The sequence below is a fragment of the Thamnophis sirtalis genome, unplaced genomic scaffold (genome assembly GCF_051295495.1).
Source record: "Thamnophis sirtalis isolate CommonGarterSnake01/CBP01778 unplaced genomic scaffold, rThaSir2_p1.2 scaffold_6, whole genome shotgun sequence".
In the NCBI taxonomy this organism is placed as follows: domain Eukaryota; kingdom Metazoa; phylum Chordata; class Lepidosauria; order Squamata; family Natricidae; genus Thamnophis; species Thamnophis sirtalis.
In genome coordinates, this window is record NW_028261386.1 from 14089009 (window position 1) to 14113962 (window position 24954).

Consider the following 24954-nt stretch of genomic DNA (forward strand, 5'->3'; position numbering starts at 1 on the left):
ATGTTTCCCCTCTTCCTCAACTTTGGAAGAACTGGAGTGTGTGTGGGTGCGTGTCTTGTATGAGATGCTTTCTCAGGTTACAATTCTACTCCCGATTCAGACTCGGTTTATCTGACCAGGAAGTGGCTTTTCCTTCTATTCCTTAATGTTATTTCTTCTGCCCATTACAATATTTTAAAGGGAGGAGGAGAAATCTAACCAGCACAGCAATGCTTTGCTGATGTTTTCTGATTTCCCTCTAGAAATGACCTGTCAAGAAGCCTTACCATGGAACCCCACTGGGTTTGCAAAAATGTGGGCGGCATATCCTAAGTTGCATATGCACTTCGGAATCCAGGCTTATTACTGTCATATAAAATATTGCAGTCCTAAACGTATCCAATCTGGATGTGTGTGGTAAGGAAAAGGCAGCAGTGGCAGCAGGCAAGAAAGAGGGTTTCTGCCGTTGTTTTGGAAAGTCAAATGAGACAAGGTGTGGGAGAAGATGGAGGGGAGAAATGTACTGTTGTAAATCTGTTTATATGTGTGGAGTAGATGGGGTGGAGAGATGATCTATGTGGAAGAATCCAGGACTGTACCACAATGTTATAGTTTTAAGAACTATTTAATGCAAAACAACTGTTCTCTCCAGGAGGACTGAGAGCTATTAGGATCTGTTCCATTCATAGATGTTTGGCTATTTTCTGAAAGTTTCTGCATCTAAATATTCTTGATGCAATCCTTCTCCAGAATAAGTGAGAACAATATTATGGCTTCTTTAGGGGAGGAGCCTAGGAGTGATTAAGTCCAGCTTCTCCTATACAGTTCAACCTTCATACATAAGGATCTCCCAATAACATTGATGGCTTCCTTTGGACATAGATTTCTTTACTTTTTTTTTTCTAAGGGCATTAATACCAACCAAGGTATTTCTGAAGACTTCAGACGTCTATTCTGCTAAAATCCCATTACTAACTTCTTTATAACTATTGATTTATCTAGCATAAAGTAATGCCAAAATCTCTGTTACCTATCCATCAGAGAAGTGATTTTATAATGCTCTTGGTCACGTCAAAACCAAATCAGTGCAGAATATGGCATGGGAATTTTCCCTTGAGAATTTCACCCCAATTCTCTTCTTTTCTCAAAGAAAAAAATATAAAGCAGATTCACTCCACTTAAATAGAGTGAGAACTGTTTAAACTGCACAGTGTAGAGCAGGAGTATCAAACTCAATTTCATTGAGGACCGCATCAAGATTGTGTTTGACCTCGGGGTAGCCGGGGTGCGTGTAACCAGCTCAACGTCACGTGCCAGGGCGCCTGTGGTGGCCTGAGTGCTCTGCCAGGCTCCCGAGCTACATTTTCGCCTGAGACTGCCTATTGCAACCCTCTGCCAACGAAAACAGAGCTCAGGAAGTCTGCCTGCAGCCCTCACGGGCTCAGTTTTTGCTGGCAGAGGTACCGTGGGCCAGTCCATCGCTGTTTCCAGGGTGGCCCCGTGAGCCAGATCTAAGCACCCCATGGACCGGATCCGGCCCTCGGCCCTTGAGTTTGACATCCCTGGTGTAGAGTCTAGCATACTTTCTTTCATTTAAAAAAAATGCTTCCAAGTTCTTAAGCAGAATCCTTTATCCCACGTCGGGTCCCCAACCCTTGGTGCACAGCCCACTGCTGGGCTGCACCACATTTAAAACTGGGGCCATGGAAGTGGTGGGCAAGTGCATGCACATGCGTGCACAAAGCTGCATTTGTGAAAGAGGTGTGTGCATGAAACCATCCCCTCTAACCCTCCCACTGCTGCTGCCACCTCTGCCAAACCACCGAGCCAGAAAGTTTGGAGACTGCTATTTTATCCAGTCCTGCAATTTGAGATTATTTAACTGGAGATGTTGGGGATTGAACTTGGAATCTGCTGCATTCAAAACAAATGCTCATCCAGCACAGATACCGTTCCTCTCACTTCTGGCTTCATCCCATTTTAGCTGAACTTCCAACACTTCACCGCAGGACAGTGGCGTTAACTGTCTTTTATAACATTCAGTGTAATAAACTTGCCTTCCAGGTTCTGAAAAAAACAGTGTTAGCTCCACAGCCCTCCCAATAGCCTAACAGATATATTAAGAAGCATAATTTTACACATCCTTAAAGACACACTAACTTTGCTTCCCTGAAAAGGTAAAATTTGTAAAATTAAAAAAAAAAAATTTTTTTTTGAGAGGGGGTACTTATATGTAGGACAGTCAGTAAAAAGTAATTTATCATTTCCCTGCATCGGTAGGCATACTACCAGCCAACTCTCTTTCCACATTCATCATGCAATCACCCTATTATTTGCATATTAATCAGGCAGTGGACCATGAATGAACAGCATCCCAACCAACTGCTGCACTGTCTCAGGAGGAAGGCTTAGTAATTATCATAGATCAGTGTTATGATGTGGTAATTGATTATAACATCTTTCAGTTGTCCCTGGGGAGTCCCGGTGTTAGCCTAGCTCAGGGACCAAATTTCTACATGAATATTCCTTCTCTCCTTCCCTCCCTCCCTCTCTCTCTCCCCCTCCCCCTCTTCTGCTAAGAATTAGAAAAGAAAATTGTCTTCTTTTGCTCTCCCCTTGCCTCTCCATGGGCCCCCTTCCCCAACACACACGGTAATTAGTGCACATTTTAAACTTTATTTTAAATAAATAAAGGTTGAGAGGGTGGCAGAAAATTAATTCTCTCGGAACAGATTATCAAAACATAATGAGAAATTCTCTATGGAAGATCTGCGCAAATTGCACTGAAACAAATGGGAGGCCACACAAGCCCGCTTACATTGGATAACTGACTGGTAAATCATTGTTAAAACTGTATTTATTATTTACGTAGCACCTAAAGTTTCCGAGCACTGTGCGCAGATTTTTTTTTTTTTAAAAAAACACAGGCCCGTGCTGACAATTCTATAATCTAATTACAGGTATGAAAGGAAGAGGAGGAGGGTGGGGGAAGGCAAGACAATAGTATAGACTATAAGGTAAAGGTTCCCCATGCACATATGTGCTAGTCGTTCCTGACTCTAGGGGGCAGTGTTCATCTCCGTTTCAAATCCGAAGAGCCAGCGCTGTCCGAATACGTCTCCAGGGTCATCTGGCCAGCATGACTAAACACCGAAGGTGCACGGAACGCTGTTACCTTCTCACCAAAGGTGGTTCTTATTTTTCTACTTGCATTTTTACATGTTTTCAAACTGCTAGGTTGGCAGAAGCTGGGACAAGTAACGGAAGCTCACTCTGTTATGCAGTGCTAGGGATTCGAACCACCGAACTTTCTGATCAACAAGCTCACCGTCTTATCCACTGAGCCACCGCATCCCTAGTAGAGACTATAGAATAGGTGGGCATTTTTAATCTAGACTCCTGATTCCTATAATAGCTATATGTTCTATGGGGGCATTTAACCCAAAGGTACCCAATCCTGAATTTAAGACAAGCCCACCTGCATATACCCCAAAAGAAAAGAAAAATTATGCGGAATTCCTCACCTCTTTACCTTACTACATTCTTATTAACTTTAATACAATCTTCTCATTTTAATTTTGGAGGGAAATCTATTTTTAAATAAATAGAGTAGGCAATAGACCTTAAAAATGTAACAATTTTGCTGACAGCTTTATCAGCTATCATTTATATTATTGTAATATAAATTATTAAATTATAACATATATGATTATAATGTAAGTTATTGTATTATTTATGAAGCTGATGGCTTTATGACCCTGATAGCTTTATGAATGGATGAATAATGCCTTTTCAGTGCATCTGATTATGGACCATCATAATATGTCACATCAGGAAGCTCCACCATTTATCACTGTATTGGATAACAAACACTTTTATTGGGTTTTGATATAATGAGAGACAGACAACAAGGCTTGTATAATGCAGTACTTGTTTTGATAATAAACCATTTAAATTTTTGAGACAATCACTATTCCTAAGGGAACTGATTCGAGATACCATACCTAATGTGCAAAATAATAATAATAAATCATTAGATGGCAGCAAACAGCTGGAGTTTTCTGTATCTTTGCTGTCATCTAATGGCCACCCAAATTTCTGCAGGACAGCTGTGACAGTCCTGTAAAGAGAAAAAACTTTTTCACCCATGAAATTGGGTGATTTGCTGTTGTTTTCCTAGAAGTGAAAAACCCAGAATATATATAATTCATTCTGTTTTAGTGTTGTGCAGGAAGGTTCATTGGGAATTATGAGAGACTTAGTCTAGCATTTTTCAGAGTTATCAGGATGAGCAAGGCTAGTTCTAACTGATGCTAATTTTTAATCCCTCTTTCATTTACATGATGGTTTTGTGGAGACAAATTGATACAATAGCATGCTTCATAACTTATATGAATGGATTGTATTAACAGGTCTTGGAAACAGATAACATGTCAGGATGTTCTTATCTACAATCTCAATGAAATCAGTGATGATCTGCTACTGGATGTTTGATATCTGATCATTCTCCATCTCCCTACATTTGCTTCCTGAATAGGCCTTTCCTGTCGCTCATTAAGTCAAACACTGCAAGCTCTGAGAATAGTAATTGCAAAGTTTTCGTGCAAAAGGCAGTTTTCACTGCTTTATTTAGGTACCCACTGACAGACTAATTCTTGTCCCTTCAGCAAAAGGGCAAATGCAACATCTGCCAGTTGATTGGCACTATTTTTAGGACCCAAGTTCCAAATAGGAAGATGTGGGGGAAGAGGGGGGAGGGAAAGAAAATCAGATATGGGAAAAAAGCAATCTATAATGAATTACACTGGGAAGAACAATGGTAGGGCGTGAAGAGAAAAGAATGATAACTTTGCCTCCTGTTCTTAATACAACCTTAATTTTTTCCCTTTTCTTGTCTTTTTTTTAATATGATCTTTTTTCTGAAGGTAGATGTTATTGGATGCAGTGGCTCAGTGGCTAAGATGCTGAGCTTGTTGATCAGAAGGTTGGAACTTCGGCAAATCCCTAGCACCGCGTAACGGAGTGAGCTCCCGTTACTTGTCCCAACTTCTGCCAACCTAGCAGTTTGAAAGCATGTAAAAATGCAAGTAGAAAAATAGGAACCACCTTTGGTGTGAAGGTAACAGCGTTCAGTGCGTCTTTGGCGTTTAGTCATGCCAGCCACATGACCATGGAGACGTCTTCAGACAGTGCTGACTCTTCGGCTTTGAAACAGAGATGAGCACCGCCCCCTAGAGTTGGGAACGACTAGCACATATGTGTGAGGGGAACCTTTAGCTTTTTGGACCAACAGCTCTATAGTTTCTGCTTTGAAATGGTGCAGTTCTGATTGTCCCTCTTCACTGTAATAATACGTTAAGTATTTCTGAAGAGCCTAATGCTGAAATGCTTCTGGTTTTTTCCCCCCACCACTAGTCATCCACATGGCTTACTCTATTCACGTCCTCATTTCATTTCAACAGCCACCAACTTTGATGGATTACTCTGATGGGAGCTCTATACCGCTTGGTCTCTAAATCCTTTATTTTTCAAGACATAGACATAAAATTGCTTTGTGGTGAGGGACACTCAAAGCAAATTTGTAAGAAAGCCAAATTCCTGACCTCGGGTTACATTAGTGCTCTGAAACAGTAGGATTTAAATATATCTTTCTTTATTATTTATATATCCATATGCAATGGTTATATATTAAAGGGACTTGATTATTACTAGTCAACTGAGAGCGTAAGGGCATTTCCACATCATTTTCACTTCCCAATGGTTCACAATGTAGCTCATCTCCCTTTTTGCTTTTCTCAAATCAGTGCTGACCAATAGGAATGCACCAAAAATATCAATTCATCTACTTTTGACACTAGTTATTTCTAGCCAGAGCACTGAAAATATGGCCTTTTAATGTGTTTTAGCTAGACTAAAGCTCACCATTTAGCTTTTCTACTTAGAATCTTCATGTGAAATTGGGCTAAGAGCAGGAGTGGTATTCACTTACTTTCCCGACTGGTTTGCAAATGTGAGCACGCATGCACACTGTCCATGCATCAGCATAGCCTTCTACGCATGTGCTTTGATAGCACACATAGCTTGCATTCATGCACGTGGCTTGCAAATGTGCCTAAATAGAGAGCATAGAGGGGGGGGGGGAGGCAGGCCCACCCACAATTTCCACTACCGGTTCGGGCAAACTGGTCCGAACCGGCTGAATACCACTAGCTAAGAGGTAGACTTGATCAAAATCACCAAAGTAAAGAAACTTGAACCTTGCTCTCTCAGCAAAAATCGACTACATCATGCATTTGTGTTTACATGTGCTTGGAAAACTATTATGTACATTTGAGGAAGCATAGAACATGTGAACTGTGGGCAGTTCTTGGGAACAGCTGTCTTGGGTTGCAAGAATTACGGACCATAGGAAAAGGATGCAAAGGCCTCTAGGTGGTTGTGGGAGCAAATTAGAGGCACGAAACAAAAGGTATACGTAGCTGGCAGGGCCGGATTTTCCAATAGGCTAACTAGGCTTCAGCCTAGGGCCTCAAGATCAAGAGGGGCCTACATTCAAATTGTTAGCAAAATTAAAATTACACTATTCTAAAAACAGTGAACACTAAAACACTGAACCGAAAATAAGGAGAAATTCTACGCATATGACTAATAAACAAACATAAAAATGTATTGGTTAAGATCGTTCCAGTGCTGCGGTAGTTGGGGAGCCCGCCCACGTTCCCGGCACTGGCGGTCGGGCAAGAGGCGCACACGCTCCCAGTAGCCGCCCCGTCGACGCGGAGCCCACCAGCGGCCAGGCAGGTGAGGGCGAGGGGGCCGAGCCGGGCAGCTGAGCGCAGCAGGGGAGGCGGCTGGCCTCGCTGCCTTTGCCGCAGAGCAGAGCCGCCCTCCGTCGGGAGGCCAGCTATATATATTGATATATATTGATATATCACAGTAATGATATATTTTATTGTCTCTCATGTAATTTACAAACTTAAAAATGGGAGGTGAAAGGGCCTCATAAGTGGAATAGCTTAGGGCCTCTTTTCATCTAAATCCGGCCCTGGTAGCTGGATTTCGCATTTCAAGCTCTAAATGAGCTTTGAGTGAGCTGCAGTGGTTAGAGTGCAGTACTGCAAGCTACTTCTGCTGATCACCAGCTGCCAGCAGTTTGGCAGATCGAATCTCACCAGGCTCAAGGTTGACTCAGCCTCCCATCCTTCCGGCGTCGGTAAAATGAGTATCCAGATTTTTGAGGGCAATATGCTGATTCTGTTAACCACTTAGAGGGCTGTAAAAGCACTGTGAAGTGATATATAAGTGCTATTGCTAGAACCAAGATACTTTAAGGCAGGGCTGAGCAATTAATTTTCCCAAAGGGCCACATGAACTGGGACTCTTGTGGAGGGCTGCCACTGCCCCCACACCACCATGGGCTGGACAGGGACTACTCATGGGCCAGATGTGGCCTGTGGGCCATAAAATGCCGAGGTCTGCTTTAAGGGCAGCTTGTTTCTGGGCCAAGCTACATCACTGCAATGATTTGTGTTGTGGCCCAGCAGGAGCCGTTGGAGCTGTCACCAGACTCCGACAGCGAGGGGCCCTATGAGTTGACTCTGGAGGATATGGAGGACCCTGGACAGGGTTCCGACTGAGAGCAGGACGCAGAGAGGCTGGTTGGCCACCAGGAAGCGCCTGACCCTTGGACCAGTGGGGAGGAGACAAGGGAGTATGATCCTGACGTCAGCAGTGAGTTGTTCCTGGATGCCCAGCACCAAAGAGCTAATAGGCGTCAGGAACAGTTGTGCAAGTACAGGAGGTAATTGCACTCAGCTGGTGGTAATCAGGCTCCTCTCCAGACTATAAAAGGACTTCTTGTGCACACGCCCCTTTTGCAGAAGTCAATGTAGGAACTAATGTTGGAGAACATTATTGTGAGCTTGGCAGGCTGGATTGCTGCCACGGCTTATCTATGCTGGATTGCTGCCCAAGCTTGTCTGTGCTGGTTTGCGGCCAAGGACCTGTCTGTCTGTTAATTAAATGCCGTAACTTATCTTTGGCTCGGAGTGTGTTGGTGTGGGACGAGGGGGGTCAGAACAGGTTTGCATCAGAGGCCATTCCCTGAGTCATAATTTAGATGCTAGATTCATTTCAAAGGCTTTCAAGCATGTTGTTTGTTTACTCAGAATTCCACAACAATCTCAGTGGAACACTTTCCCAACACTTAGGTTCACTATTCTCAGGAGCTTTAAAGCAGAGTATCCAATTTGTGTCCCCACCCAAGATCTGTCTGTAGTTCTGAGAGCCCTTCATAAATTTGTGTCAACTTATACTTTGGATGTAACAAAAGGGACAATGATTAAACACACAAGTATTAACTACATATTTTAGTTGGATTAATTATAATGTCAATTTAATTTAATTTAGTTTTTGTTCTGGTCCTTCCCAGTTTCTGTAGTACAGCCTCAGTGTGCTATTAGAAGGCCAAGTACAGCCTTTAGGCCCCAAAAGATCGCATGCCCCTATCGTAAATCATGCATTGGCTATGACCAATCGTACTTCAACCTTCACGCATAAGACAGCAGTTTCATAGGCGAAGGGTTTTGACATTCTGTGCCTTATACAAGTCTCGTGGGAAAGGATTTCACAGCTTTTGGTCTACAAAACAACCACTGGAGAAGCAAAGACCTCCACCAGGCTGTGTGGGAAAGGGAAGATGGTTAACAGAATAACTGTTGGATGAACTACCGTTCCCCAAATAAATGTTTTTTTTGGAGAAAGAACTTTTCTTTACAACATTTGTGGCTTAAATGCATTATATGAAGTGACTACAAGCTTGCAGCCAGTAATTTAGCCAGTTACTTAAAATCAAATCTGTGGTTTCTTGCCTTTAGAGGTCTTGGCCCTGTGCCTCCTCTTTCTTTCTGACCTAATCATATCATTTTGCCTTCTCCTCTCCATTCGCCTTCCTGCACGGATCAGCACTATTTGCTCTCCCAAATTCCCCTCCATCTCTCTCCTTTCCAGCTGTCCGCTTCCTTAGTCGGGCATTTCTTTTCCCTTTAGTCCTTTGCCAGAAACTGAGCAATCCAGCCAGTGGCAGCCAATGACCTTGCCACCCGACCCTCTTCCCTGTGATGTTAGAGGGGTTCAATTAATCACCAGGAGAGGCCATGTCCAATTGTGCAGTACAAGTGATCTCACAGGTGATTTTAATTTTAAAATCTCTTTAATTAGATTCTCCAACCCCCTTCCCTTGACAATTACACCTATTCTAAGCACCATAAAGCCTGAAATGATAAATGATACCCAGGAAAAATTGTAAGCATTTGCAAGCCTCATGAGAAAACCCCGAACTGTATCCACGGATGAAGAGTTCCGATTTCAAACCCAAGGAAACCCTTATTGGTTAACACTCCTAGACAATGGGTTTGCACCCACACCCCATCAGAAAGAACAGAAATGAGAGGGCTAGGCTACTTTTAGCTGTTGAAGCCCATAGGCACAATAAAATCTCTCTCTCTCTCCATCTCACCCTCCTCCCCATGAAACCAAATCAGGTATTCCCTCCATCCCACAGAGTGAAAAATAGTTTTGAAGTCAAAATAAGAATTGTTTTAGGTGTCCATTGACTTTGTAGGCCGGGACACGTGTGTCCCTCTTATCAGATGTAGCTGGGGATTTCAATTTTCTTGTTGTGGCCTGCCAGCGGCCAGCGGAGCTAGCAGCAGATTCAGTGAGGAGGTTGGGGAGGAACATGGGCCAGCCCTGGAGTCTGGGGAAGGCTCGGATCAGAGACCACGCCTCCCTGCCCGCCAGCTGATTTTTGGATCTCTGCCGCGCATGCAGGAGATGTGTGCGCATGCGCAGGGGGGCGAGAGTGCAGGGGGGCGCCCCTATGCCCCATTTATTGTCCCAGGATGCTTCAGGGAGGCCTGCTAGGCCCAAAATGAGCCACAGGGGGGAGTGCAGGGGTGTCGTGTGTGCATGCGAAGAAGGCAGGGCCCATGGGGGTGGTGGCGCCGTGTGCGCATTGCATTATGGGTGTGGGTACGCAAGGACAAAAAGGTTAGCTACCACTGCTCTATGTCTTGTTAAATAAACAAGTCTTAAAACATGCTTTAAAACGAAATCTCATTACAGTGTCCAGTTAATGGGCAATCCAGGAAATCCTGTTCTCACAGTGGCCACCCAGGTGCCTTTGAGGGCTTCTAATCTAAAGATGGAGGCATACCTTCTCTCATCTTTAGGAAGACTATGGGAGAGAAAGGCAGCTTTGGCTGCATTCGTCACAGGATGTGTAACAGCAATTGCCAAGAGGCTGCTTCTTGCCTCACTATCAAAGGGAACACTTGTTTCCAATCAACAGTTGTCTTGAGCCTGCAGAGAAGCAGATTTTGCACTCATCTCCAAGTCTGGAGGCGGCTGCTCTTTTTGCCTCCCAGTAGAACGTCTTGGCAAGGAGACTCTGGTTGTTGGACGCGGCAGAGAGTTTTCCTCAACTGCAACTCTGTCCCAGCAAGGCCACCAGCAAAGTTCAGCTGATCTAAGAAGTAAAGCCACTTTTCTACTCAACGTCTCATTCTGACCGTCACAAATTTGGTTTCTTACTTTTCCATTCCCCTCTGCACCACTGTCCTTCAGCATTTTGTCTTTTTGCTATGAAAACTTCCATTTTTTTGTGGTTTTTTTTTTTTTAGTTCATGCAGGTTAGTGGGATATTTGTTTGAAAAGAGGGACTAAAACTCAGAACTCAGGGCTTCCAACACTGCCCCATGCTCCTATTTTCCATAGCAATGCGAAAGGTATCAAAATCTAGATTAGACAGGAATATATGAATAAAATTGCAGCCTTCAATCGATATCCTTTTCTAGTTGTTATATATATTATTTTGGAAATTTTTGAAGAGGAACTCATCAATGTGTTAAATAAATGCTGTTGAGCACACATCTATAAAAACTTTCTTTTGTTACAATGACTCTTCCAGTTAATTTTGCTGGAAACCTCATAAGCTCAGCTTAATGAATCTATGCTAAAACCAGAAAGCTGAATTCCAATAATTTGGTGGCTAAAGAAGCAAAGATATACAAAAGTTGTTGAAGCATAAGAAATCAGAAGGGAATCAATATGTAAACTTCATAAAAAAATCAAAAATGAAGAGGAATTTTTTTTAAAAAAATCACATTTTTCTTTCTTTTGGCTACATAACTATTTATTTAGTGCCCTAAATGCCTCATAAACACCCTTAGGAGTCTTAAAGTGTTATTGTAGAGCAGGGTTGTCGAACCCTGCTCCTCGAGGGCTGGTTGTGTCACATGCTGGCCAAACCACCCTTGGTTTAGCAAAGGGGGGGGGAGTCACGCTATGTCACATGACAACTTGACGTCATGAGTTTGACACCCGTATTCTAGAGACTGTCTGTAGAACGTTAATTTATAAAAATGTTTTGAAAAGTTTTAGACATTGTGGCAAGTTATATATTGCTCTTTCCTAGATTTAGACATTGGAAATCAAGCTACACAACAAGAAAAGGGCAAAGAGTTAAACCTGGTAATTTAAATAAGTACAAATAATTCTAGGAACAGGAAAGCAGCTTTCTAACGCATCAGAAATAAATAGAAGTTTACCCACCACCATCACAGGTACACACCTGTTCCGTTAGAAAGAAAAACATGTAGCACAACAAAGCAACAGATGTCATAATGAAGCAGCTGATTACCTGAGCTTGCACATCCCTGCTGAAGAGAGTCTTGCAGTAATGACACAGAGTGAAGGACTGGAGAAAAAAAAGGAGGATGATAAGAAAGAGATATGAGAGAAGATACAATTTGAAAGCAAAGCAAGTCCCAGTAAATGGCTGATCAAAGCAAAGCAGCATAGTAAAACCACCTGGTCTCCATTTTTAAAAAAAATATCAGGAGTGGCAAATCTCTGGTGCTCCAGATTAGCCAGATTGCAAGTTCTCATGCCCCCTGATTGTTGGCCAAAATGGCTGTGACTGATGGGATTTTGGTAACAATAGAAATCTAGTTAATTCCCCACAGAACATTAAATTTGGATCTATCCAGATTTCTTATTTTATTAGTCTGGTTCAGGTGATAATCTCCTGTGCTTCCTCTTGACATTGAAGCAAAGAGGCAGGATTGAGTCTATGCAGAGGTCTCTGCTGATTTTTCCAAGGTTTGGATATACCCATGACAGTCATGGAGAAACTATGACTAAGGAACTCTAGGTAGCCCCAAGATCGTTTTTTGTTTGTTTCTTTGTTTTTGTCCTAGTTGTCCAGTTTCTCACACTCGCACTATGTAAACTCTCATGTTTGGATGCTATGTAATAGCATATAATGTAGGTTTCTTAGTTTCATGTACAAATGTAAGGATTTTAGGCAACTGGATACTTTACACGAATGGTTACCTCAAGGCCTCTTTTAAGCACACACACGCACAAATCCCCAATTTTGGCAAAAGAAAGAGAATGTGGCTTTGGATGAGGATGGTCTGCAAAATAATCTCTAGGCCTTATCTATTTATTCTTCACGATGTTACTGGAAATATGACAATAGATTTTTGACTTAATTAGAAGAGATCCAAATTAAATCAGATCCAATTTAAAATCACATCAATTTTGAGCACCTGACAAAAATCTTCTTATACAGCTGTACAGGGCTCTGTTTGGGGAGGATGAAAAATCAAGCTACTTTATGTTAGTTCTTAATTGAAGAACTTTCTTCATTAGAGCTGAGGTGGTGCAATGGTTAGAGTGCAGTACTGCAGGCTACTTCTGCTGCCTGTAATTTGTCAGTTCAAATCTCACCAGGCTCAAGGTTGACTCAGCCTTCCATCCTTCCGAGGTGGGTAAAATGAGGACCCAAATTGTTGGGGGCAATAGGCTGACTCTGTAAACCGCTTAAAAAGGGCTGTAAGAGCACTATGAAGTGGCATCCTAAATTTAAGTGCTATTGCTATTAAAAGAAAGGCCTCCCACAGCCCAATTCATTATTTATTATTATTATTATTTAACAAACACCAAAGATTCACTTTGCAGGTTGAAAAAAAGGGAAAGGGTTAAGGGGAGGGGGAAGTGTTGTGATCTGAGTTCCCAGCAAGCTTTAAGGTTCCCAAGAAGTCCCAGCATTGAGAAGCATGATAAAGAAGAACCACAACCTTAAGAGTTTTCAGAATGCAAGTTACTTTCATCTGTCCTGAAATCTTTGAGAACTTCCCCAAGAAGTCTGGTTTGTATTTTTAAGTATTTTAAGGGCAAACACCTCCTGCCTTAATGTAGTTTCTAGAGGCACATCAACTTTTGTCTGTTTTGGGCAGATTCAAATAAAAATCAACTGGGATAATCAGAGCCCTTTCCAATGTCTGATGCAACTGATATCCCAAATTCCCAGTGCAGTAGCTATGTCAGTGTTTTACAACAACAGCAATAATTTGTGTTACCTAGGTGGGCTTGATTTCATGACTACTTATTGGACAGATATAAATAAAAAAATAATAATAATAAATCAATGATAAAATGCTTATGTGATTGTAACTTTATAGGGTTCACAAAATTTTAAGCTGTTTTTACTCCATTTATGCGTTCCACAGACCCTTGCCCTCATTCCCCTCGAAAAATAAAGAATTGCCTTCTTAGAACTTTAAAGTATAGGCCGGGGACTAATTGATCCTCTAAATCAAGTTTGAGATGGGTGGACTCCCACAATTCCTTAGTCAGTTGGGAGTCCACACATTAAAATAGTAGAGGTTGAGAAAAAGTACTCTAAACGAAAGGTTAAAAAAAATCAAGGAGAACATGGTGTGATCTGAAGCCCAGTACAGTTTGTTCCTTTACCTTGGCCTTGGGGTTGCCCTTGAGATGGCAGGACTCCCTGTCCGAGTTCGCCATTTAGCCACAGCTGCATACGAATGAATGGCTCACGCCCCTTCTGTGTCAACTTGCTCCATGGCTTTGGCCGAGACAGCATGTCGCTGACACTGCCCTGGGAAAGACCCAGCACCTAACAGGAAACGACCACGGAAAAAGCAGAATTAGCCTCGTTACAATGGGAAAATCAATTGTTTGATTACACTTGGTCTTTACCCAATTTCATGAGAGTTCTTATGCTCTGACTCTTTAGCACAGACATTAAACAGCAACAACAAGAAAAAGATTTATAAGGATTTACTCATGCCTGGAATTCTAGATTCATTGAACTGGCAACCATGTGCCTTCTCAGTCCTAGAGCCTTCATAGCTTCTTTCCTCAATAAATTCATGCTCAGTTCTCCTCGCCCACGTTTTCTTTTCCAGTTAATTTTCCAAAAAGCATTTTAATATTTCCTACCGTTGAATGATCTGAAGGAAGAGGTGGAGTCTAGTGCAAATCATTCCAGCTCATTTCTGCTGACTTTTGTTTTAGCATGTTATAGGCTAGAGAAGATGGTTTGTTTATGTTTCTTTATTGGTGCTTTTTAATTTTTTTTAAACTAAAACTTTTTACTTTTGAGTTTCTCTGAGCCCTTTTTTTAACTGGAAAGAGGAGAAGCTGGAAATGGAATGAAATGGCCTTTCCATTATACTCAAGACTATCTCCATGATATGCTTACTCATGTGATTTTTACTTCATTCATTTCACATACAAGAATACCAAAGAAAGGAAGCATTCTGAAAAGGACAGGGGGAATGCCAAGGAGTTAACTTTAGTACGATGCAAAAAGGTGGACAGTGAAAGGGGCCTCGCATTAAATCATCATCTCCAGCCCATCTTAGGTTAGATAACACCAATTTACCAGGTTGAGTTTCTTGCTGTATCTCTCATTGCTGTTTTAAAAGCAATGGACACATCTATGCACCCCAAACTGCCAGATGATATCATTCAGGGCTACCTATCGTGTTTGCCTGAAAATAAGACAGGGTCTTATTTTCTTTTGACTCCCGAAATAAGCGCTTGGCCTTATTTTGGGGGAGATCTTATTATTTTTGAGGTGCAGGAGGCGGCAAGCATGGTCACCTCGGGGCTGCTGCTGTGGTGCAATATTTTCAGGGAGGGCTTATTTTAGCGCATGTGCTCAAAAGCCCAACTGGACTTATTATCCGGGGAAATCTTATTTTCAGGGAAACAGGGTAGGTTTGCACTGATATTTTAGTCCTGCAAAATATGAAAGTCTTTTACCTGTCTCCAACACACCGTACAGGAACAGAGACAGTGTTGCTCAATGTCAGAAATTTTAATTTGTGCAGGCTTCAACTCCCAGCATTCCTCCAGCCAGGCTGGCTGAGGAATTCTGGGAGTTGAAGTCCACCCACCTTAAAGTTCATGAGGTTGAGAAACACTGCTCTACCCTGTGATAATCCCTGCAATTCCATACTAGCCTGCTCATCAGAGTGGCCATATGCTTAAGTGGTAGGACTCCCCCATCTTTCATAGCTCTGCAGAAGGAATCTCAGCAGGTTTTGCTTCTTGTGCAAAAATGCAAGATGTGTAACAAATTCCTTCTTCTAAGGGGACATTCAAGATGTGATAGCCCCATCTATTTCTGTATTTGTCTATTCTGATCTGCAGGCATGTAAGCATATGGAATTGTGGGTACTGCTTGAGTGGTGATGGGAAGAATAATGCTAATATCTCAGTCTTGAATCTGGATACCTAAAACATCATCTGCTTTTAGTTTGCTTCTTTAAAAAAAAACACAATTCAAGCTTCCCCAGGTTTTGAAGGGTGATGACTGAATTATTCTAATTAACAAATACAGGTAATCCTTGATGCAACAGTTCGTTTAGTAACCATTCAGAGTTACAACAGCACTGAAAAAAGTGATGTATGAACACTTTTCATACTTATGTGTCACGTGAACAATATTAAGGCGTTTGGTAATTGATTCATATTTATGACGGTTGCAGTGTCCTGGGGTCATGTCATCCCTTTTTACAACCTTCTGACAAGCAACGTCAAGGGGGAAGCCAGAATTACTTAACAACCGTTTTAGTAAGTTGACAACTATAGTGGTCAACTGTGGCACAAAAGGTTGTAAAAAGGGAACAAAACTCAAGTTAATAAATGTCTCATTTAGCCACAGAAAGTTTGGGCTCAATTGTGGTTGCAAGTCAAGGACTGCCTATATAAATTAGCCATTCCCCTTTTTATGTCAATCTTAAGCCACTGCTGTCAGATGTTGACTGACTGATACAGAAACCATCGAAATATTCCACTTGAGAGCCTTACCTTTTCCCCAAATATCCTTTGGCAGATCCCGTTTTTTGCTAGCTTCTCTTTGACCTGACGGGTTAGATCTATCGTATCCACTTCTTGGTACATGTAAATCTCATACTGCTCGGGGGTCAATGGAGGAACGGAAGGCTTCGATGGCTTCGATAAAGAAACAATGGGGGAAGAAGGGAGGGGGCTGTTTTGGGGTGTCTCACTGCGACTTGCCCCTGTCACACTCAGTTCAGAGCTCTGAGAATAGGGAGATTCTGCGTTGGGCCACTCTTTCCAATATTCCGAGGAGGAGGAGGGCCCTTGGAGTTGCTGGTTACGGTCTGAACGAGATTGGCTGCTGGCCTTCTCTTTCCCACTGGTGCTTTCCTCCATTTTGGGCTCTTCCGGAGGCGCTGTGTTCCTTCGGTCAGGTTGCACAGTATTCCACCAATGGTCCTTCCATACCCCACTGCGTCCCAGTTCATTTTTAACATGCCTCAGTACACCTTGTGCCGAGTCAGTCATCCCGTGGAGGTCCAGAAGGGAGGCCTCTTGGGCTTCCTTCTTGAGACCGGGGACAGTCTGTAGGGAAGACACAGCGGAATCCACAGAGGACGAGTGCTTCTTCAAGGACAGAGCCAGGGGGGAGTAACTAGAAACTGAAGAAACGGCAGGCGTGGGGATCAGTTTTGAGGACAAGATGGACATTTCGGCTTGGGACAGAGGAGTGGCTTTTAAGGCAGGTTCAAGGGCAGCCTGCTGGGCTTCCATCTCTCGCCGAGCCTGTTGCAAAATGGAGCGAATAGCATCGTCGGAACTGCTGCTGGTTGACGTGGAAGGTGGCTGAGCCGGCTCAGCTGCAAAAATAAGAAAACAATGGCTGATGAGATACAGTCGATCACCTCATTCATTTCTCCAAACGTCTGTTATAAGCTCTTCTTTCCATCACCACTCATGTTTCAATAGACATCTGTGCCAGATGTATTCTTTACTAATAAAAGCTTACTGGTTCAGAAATTTGTTTAAAAAATACAAAAGAAATGACATTTACGGGACGTTCTTATAAAGATCCTGAAAATAATGAGGGTGAAAACTCCTCCATATCAAAATCTTTATTAGAATCCTGAAATTTACCAGGAAAAGCATGCTTTCTTACATTTTTATGCCTCAACAAATGTCAAAATATTATTAAATGTAAATATTTATTGCCCAAGAAAATGAAAAAAGAATTATCCTCATAAAAAGCACTACAATACTAAAACAAAGTGAAACAGAAAACAAAGCCCACATTCCAAGCTATCCCAAAACTGCTGCCTCCTTAATAAAATGGGATATAATTAATCAACTGCCGATGATCAAATTCATTTCTTGCTTGCAATTGTGCCAATTAATATAAAATAGGAAAAAAAAACATTCCTTGATTCTGAAGCAGTTTGTTACTAAGTCAGTAAGCAGGTGTATACTTGGATACTTATTGTGATGTCATCCACATCACAAGCTATAAGATCAGGAGAATATTCATGAGTCAGATGTAGGCCACAAAGAAAAAGGAAAAATGCTCAATAAACTGACATTTCCAGCACATCCATTCAGTATATAAATGCTTTCAGCACACTAGGACACATCTTTCTCCTTACTGCACATTTCTAATCTGGACCAATCTGTTTTACCGATCTCTTCTGCTCACTGGATCTGTGTCTTGGCTACATTAATTTTATTATTACCATCTGTTCTCCTGCCCACCGTGATGGCAATTTTCTATCTTACTTCATTTCCCTGTACATTTAGGACTGTTTTAGCCCCCCTTGCCAGTATTTTCTATATAGCCGTGATGGCGAACCTGGGGCACATGTGCCACTGGTGGCATGCAGAGCCCTCTCTGCGGGCACGCGAGCCGTTGCCCCAGCTCAGCTCCATTGCCTCCTGCCAGCCAGCTAATTTTTGGGTCTCTGTCGTGCATGCGCGGGGGGAGGGCAGCGGCGCATGCAGGAGATGTGCGTGCGCTTGCACGCATGAGGGATGGGGTGTCACACGTGCACAAGTGGCGAATGGGGGGGGAGTGCAGGGGGTGCCTCATTTTTGGTCCCAGGAGGGAGGCTATTAGGCCCAAAATGGGGCCACGGGTGTGTGTGTCATGCGTGCATGCGCAGAGGGAGGGGTGCACATGGGTAGGTGTGTCACTTGCACATTGCATTATAGGTGTGGGCTTTCGGCACACAACGACAAAAAGATTAGCCATCTATGGTATAATAGTACGTTTTGAGTTTAAAGGTCCACATGTTCTTACTTATTGTAGCTTCTACCCTGCCCAGATCTTGGGGAGACGTGCAAACTTCCCCTTTAAGACTACGCCCCCCCCACTTCAGAAGGAAACTGTTTTGGTGAGAACTTCACATTTTAGAAATAGCCACAAAATTTGCCTGTTATGAATGTTTTTGTATCAATACATTTCATCCTCTTTGAGGTATCATAACACACCACATTTTCTTGAGATAAAGGAAGACCCAACACTCTTTAAGCTGTAAGCCTTTAGCAGTGGAATTTACTGAAGTAAACCACGTCCCAGGGTCACTTGCTTTCTCATAAGCACTTACTACTGTTTCCATGTTAACCTGAACTTCAAAAGCCAGCACAGCAACGTTCTCCTACCTGTTTTCTGTACCTGCAGTTCCCTTTTTGCTTGCTCCAGAATGGATTTGATAGCTTCATCAGAGCCAACTTCTGTAGCTCGGATTCTTGTGGTAATGTTACCTGAAGAGAGGAGAAATGATCAATTGTTGAGCAACCTTCTCAGCATTGATTTTCTAAGCCACAAACTGGTGGCCTGACTCAGTGAATTACTCCATTGAAAAATACAAGATGAACCAATGAATAAAATCAACAGCTGCAGCTCTATTTTACCTGCTTTCTACTAGTTTTGCAGCTATTTAGAATTTCAAACCTCTGCCCTTTTAGTTTGTTCCTGCTTCTGTCCTCAGTCACATCTCACAATCCTTCACAATCACAATTACTTCAAAAAGAATACAAAAGAGAAGTGAATTGCTTGTCTGGATACTGAACCAACAAAGAGATCATGTATTGGACTGATACATTGCTTTCATACATTGAGCCTAAAATCTAAGGGTCTATGGAGATTGTCAGTCATCTGGGTCATGGTTGCCCCAAAGGCAACTGGATTTCTTTGTTTTTCCTTGAAGGCGTTTTGCTCCTCATCCAAGAAACTTCTTCAGAGCGAAATTTCTGAGAAGCAAAACGTCTTCAAGGAAAACTAAATAGCAATAGCAATAGCAGTTAGACTTATATACCGCTTCATAGGGCTTTCAGCCCTCTCTAAGCAGTTTACAGAGTCAGCATATTGCCCCTAACAACAATCCGGGTCCTCATTTTACCCACCTCGGAAGGATGGAAGGCTGAGTCAACCTTGAGCCGGTGAGATTTGAACCGCCGAACTGCAGATAACAGTCAGCTGAAGTGGCTGCAGTACAGCACTCTAACCACTGCGCCACCTTGGCTCCAGTTGGCTCCTTGGCTCCAAGTCCAGTTGCCTTTTGAAAAAGCAACTTTGGGACTAAAATCTAAGTATAGATTTGATACCATGTGGATAGCATTAGAGAGCCTCGGTGGCGCAGTGGTTAGAGTGCAGTACTGCAGGCTACTTCTGCTGACTGCCGGTTGTCTGTAATTTGGCAGTTCAAATCTCACCAGGCTCAAGGTTGACTCAGCCTTTCATCCTTCCGAGGTGGGTAAAATGAGGACCCAGATTGTTGGGGGCAATAGGCTGATTCTGTAAACCACTTAGAGCGGGCTGTAAAAGTACTGTGAATCGGTATATAAGTCTAAGTGCCATTGCTATTAACCAGTATCATGATTTGTAAAACATGGTTCAGAAGTTGGTGCCATGCATTATTGAGCTGCCTTATCTAGACTGATTTTATCTCCTCTAAGCAGCAGTTTTTTCTGGATTTCCCCCCACCCCTTTGCTTCTTTTCTGTGGATTTTCTGGGCATAGGAGCCAGGAGCTGGTGCTCTAAGTACTCCACTAATGTGTTTTGCCTCATCGAACTCACAGCAAATGTAAGATAACATGGCAACATTTGTTAGCAGCCTTTGCAAGGATATCAAGCAATATTTTACATAGACTGCTCTTGAAAGTCGATGGACCAGTTCCATCCAAAGCACAAACAGTTCCTGAACATAATGTGCAAGACTTTTTTTCCCTTTTCCATGTTTTTTTTAAAAAAGAAAATCTGCTAAACATTAAAAAAGCAAAATATATCCAAATATAACGAAGTTTTGTAGACAGGAATTTTTTAAAAAAAACCCACACAGACATAAGGCGTGTGTATTGGAGGGGGCAGTTCATTTGAATTATTTTGGTCATTTTCCAAATTGGCAATATGCCTAAACAGCATTCAAATCTTCCTTTAAACAAGATATAGCTCAGTGCTTGCTTTTAAAAGACTAAAAGTTCAATGGAAGCAGACCAAATGTACTTTAATGGGGAGCCCTGCCTATAATCCTTAATTACCAAGTGCCTCCCATTTTCCAAAGGCTGTAGATAGAAAAATCCAATTGGCTCCTTCCCCCACCCACTCAATTAATAGCGGCATCATTCATTCATCAGAATTTTCAGCTTTGCACACATCCCTGAAACGGATGGAAATATTAGAGTAACAAGATTTATCTGGCTTCTGCTGTCCTAGCATCCATCTGTGAATTCAGGACTTTTATATACAGTATATGGGCTATTTAGGAAGACTGATGTGTAACACGAGTCAAAGATGCAGGTGAGTGAAGATTCAAATTCCCAATTCTACTATCAACTGCTCCTGGGGAGGAAAGCTATGGCAAATCTAAAGCAGAGACATCATCCTGTCAACAAAAGTGTGTATATTCAAGGGTATGGTTTTCCCAGTTGCAATGTATTGCTGTGAAAGTTGGACCATAAGGAAGGCTGAGTACCAAAGAATTGAGGCCTTTGAACTATGGTGCTGGAGAAGATTCGTGCAAGTCCCTTGAACTGCAAGGAGATCAAACCGGTCAGTTCTAGAGGAGATCAACCCTGACTGCTCTTTCGAAGGCCAGATCCTGAAGAGGAAACTCAGGTACTTTGGCCACCTAATGAAAAGGAAGGACTCACTGGAAAAGAGCCTAATGCTGGGAAAGATTGAGGGAAAAAGAAGAAGGGGATGACAGAGAATGAGGTGGCTGGATGGAGTCACCAAAACAGTAGGCGTAAGCTTAAATTGACTCCAGAGGATGGTAGAGGACAGGAAGGCCTGGAGGAACATTGTCCATGGGGTCGTAATGAGTTAGACACGACTTTGCAACTAACAACAATAACAACTATCAAAGATCCTAAGGCTATGCCGGAACATTACTTTCCTTAAAATCATTTTCCCAAGAACAAATCAATGAACAGTTCCTGTAAGAAGTCCATGTCCGGTGAGCTACAGCAACAAGTCGGAAGGAACTGTTCTTCTCTATGTAGATTAGTGTAATTCTATTATGGCCTCAAGTTCAAAAAACACAGCCAATTAAAAAGTCCCTGCAAAATCATTGGGATTCAGGATACACGGTACTCACCAAGAATAAACAATTAACCGAAACTATTAAAAACTCATATTCACAAATGCCTCTTCCTATATAATCAAAAATACTAGGAGAGGGGCAAACGCTTCTGAACCCCATCTTCTCTGAAGAGCTGCAGAAAAGCTTCAGAATATCCTCTCTAGTTGTAGAAGGTTGGCCATCTGTCTCTTCTTGTGCCTTTTAAATACTGCTCCTGGGAGGCATTCAACTGCAAGTTCAAGTTTATTGAAATAGCAGCCTTTAATAATTTAACGAAGCTGGAAGGGACCTTAGAGGTCTTCTAGTCCAACCCCCTGCTTCGGGAGAAAACCCTACACCACTGTAGACAAATGTTTATCTAATATCTTCTTAAAAACATCCAATGTTGGAGGGAGCATTCACAACTTCTGGAGGCAATTTGTTCCACTGATTAATTGTTCTAACTGTCAGGAAATTTCTTCTTAGTTCTAGGTTGCTTCTCTCCTTGATTAGTTTCCATCCATTGCTTCTTGTCCTGCCCTCAGGTGCTTTGAAGGATAGCTTGACACCTTCTTCTTTGTGGAAACCCCTGAGATATTGGAACACTGCTATCATGTCACCCGTAGTCCTTCTTTTCATAAGACTAGACATACCCAGTTCCTGCAACCGTTCTTCATATGTTTTAGCCTCCAGTCCCCTAATCATCTTTACTGCTCTTCTCTGCACTCTTTCTAGTGTCTCCACATCTTTTCTACATTGTGGTGACCAAAATTGGATGCAGTATTCCAAATGTGGCCTCACCAAGGCACCATAAAGTGATATTAGCACTTGATGTGATCTTGATTCTATCCCTCTGTTCATGCAGTGTTTAAGAGGCAGAAGGACAATCCTAACATTCAGAGAAATTAATTTCCCTCCAGACGTTAGTCAACTCTTTGTTTTATCATTTAATTAAAACGAGACACTGAACATAAAAGAGGGATTGTGTTTAAAAGTTCCAAATTCCTATGTGCCTTCATTATCCAGTTTTTAAGTTTTTAAGGCAATTATTCTGAGTTTAAAAGAAATCTGAAATAGTGTTAGCAGGCACAAAGGTGACTTTATTTAGGTTAATAATCTAAGAATTTATATAACTATTTTCCTTAGTATTTAAACAGCTTCATCCCCACGAGGCCTCAGTACACCGTGTCACGCCTGTTTAAGAACAGTCCATTGAAGGCACCTTCCATGGGAAAGAGTATCCTGTCTGATTCTCCTTTACAGACTAAGAAGCCCCACCAAGAGAGAATGGGAGATCTTGAAGCTGCCCTTCTACTATTAGCAGGCCTAGTTCTGTAATGGCAAAGCTATGGCATGCGTGCCACAGGTGGCACATGGAGTCCTTTCTGCGGGCACGAGAGCCATCACCCAGCTCAGTTCCACCACACATGTGCGCATCCCAGCTGATTTTCAGGTCTCTGTCGCGCATGCGGGAGACGTGTGTGCATGCGCAGGGGTGGGTCATGCACACTTGCATGGGGATAGTGTTGAAACAGTAAGTAGAAAGGCAGACCCTGTTTTTGCCATTACAGTGTGGGGGGATGCAGTGCCCCCTGCACCCCGTTTTTGGTCCTAGGAGGCTTTAGGGAAGCCTCCTAGGCCCAAAACGGGGTGTGAGGTATGTGTGTGGTGCCCCTCGCGGCCCGTTTTTGGTCCCAGGAGGCTTCAGGGAGGCCTGCTAGGCCCAAAATGGGGGCACAGGGGGTGTCACATGTATGCGTGTGGGAGTCACATGCATGCATAGGGGAGCGTAGCCCCCCCGTGCACACATGTGCAGGGCGCATTGCATTATGGGTGTGGGCACACATGTGTGCAATTTCAGCACGCGAGGAGAAAAAGGTTTGCCATCACTGGACTAGTTATATCTCCAGACCACAGACTTCTGCAAGAATATACAACACACACTGGGCTTTTTGTTTTTTCAAAAAGCAAATTAAAAGTAAATGCATCAATGCATCAATGCACCCAAGCCAGCACATGCATACTTTATGTGGCCAGAGCTCTGATGATGCTGTTTCTTTTTTCCCCCATTTGTGCTCTAGTCTTAATAGTCTTATCACTCTTATATTACTTCTTTTTATCATTAATCTTTCAGTGTTGTGGAAATTACTTCCAAAGTGGCTTATGAGAAAGGGGTTGTTTTGGGGCCCATCAGCTGATGGGCCCCCCCAAGGAAAATCTTTTCTGCCATGGTCCCCGCCCTTTGGAACATCATTTCCCCTGAGATTAGATTGGCCCTCTCCCGGTTGACCTTTTGGTAGGCCCTGAAAAGCTGGCTTTGAGCCTGGGGTTCTGGACATGGATTAAAGCCCATCCCGGTTGCATGAATGATGCTTGGCTGCTATGTCTTTTTCCTCTTTTATTTTTGTTTTATATTTTGTGTCTTTATTATTATTGTTAAGTTGCCTAGAGTCACACAGAAGTTAGAGGGGAAGCCATATAAACCAAGCGTCTCCAACCTTTAAGTATAGAGGACCTTCAACTCTGGGATATACTCTGATATATAAACCGAGTGAATACAATAAAATAAGGTTTTCGCTTCAGAAAATCAAACAGCCAGAAAACGTAAAACTGTGAACACAGGAAGCAGTTCTGTTGAATGTTGAATTTAAAAGCAGCGGATCCAAAAGTCAAACTACTGAACTGAAAAATAAAAATGAAAGACGAAATGGAATAACATCTGGGGAGTCTCAGAATCCTTCTCCCTAGTCTAAATATTCATGTAGGAGAAAGAAAGCGAGTGTATAAAATGCAGGTCGTGTTTGCATCACAAGCTAAGCTATAGATAACATGACTGGTAAATATCTGCTGACTATTCAATGATCAGGTGGGGCTGTTAATGAGCCATCCATGCAGGGGTGAAATTCAGCAGGTTCTGACCAGTTCTGGAGAACTCTTAGCAGAAATTTTGAGTAGTTCGGAGAACTGGCAAATATCACCTTTGGCTGGCCCCAGAGTGGGGTGGGAATGGAGATTTTGCAGTACCCTTCCCATGCCACGCCCACAGAACCAGTAGTAAAAAAAAATGAATTTCCCCACTGCATCCATGGCTTCTTCAGCTAAAACTCTCTGTGCTGTGCAAAATAAAGATTTTTAGTCTTGTTGAGCCTTGAAACAAGCTAGAGAAAGAAACGGAAAACTGTAGCATATTTTCTTGGTTCTTTCCAAGAAAGGAATCTAGTTTGAAAACTCCAATCCAAAGTGGCAAAGATGCTTTGC

At 42.5% G+C, this 24954-nt stretch overlaps 1 protein-coding gene across 5 annotated transcripts in view; it reads right to left on the reverse strand.

Moving 5' to 3' along the window:
* Positions 1–24954, reverse strand: part of CUX1 (cut like homeobox 1) — a 358739-nt gene that overhangs the window by 78528 nt on the left and 255257 nt on the right. For 3 of the 5 annotated variants that reach the window (XM_087717238.1, XM_087717242.1, XM_087717239.1), the window contains 4 exons: positions 18796–18897; positions 16171–17003; positions 13801–13966; positions 11681–11737 (listed from right to left, as the gene is read on the reverse strand). The exons of 1 other annotated variant lie outside the window; for it this stretch is intronic. In XM_087717238.1, the coding sequence (XP_087573364.1) occupies positions 11681–11737; positions 13801–13966; positions 16171–17003; positions 18796–18897 (1158 nt within the window). The remainder of the gene's footprint in view (positions 1–11680; positions 11738–13800; positions 13967–16170; positions 17004–18795; positions 18898–24954) is intronic. One more of the 5 variants, XM_087717240.1, reaches the window with a different exon arrangement.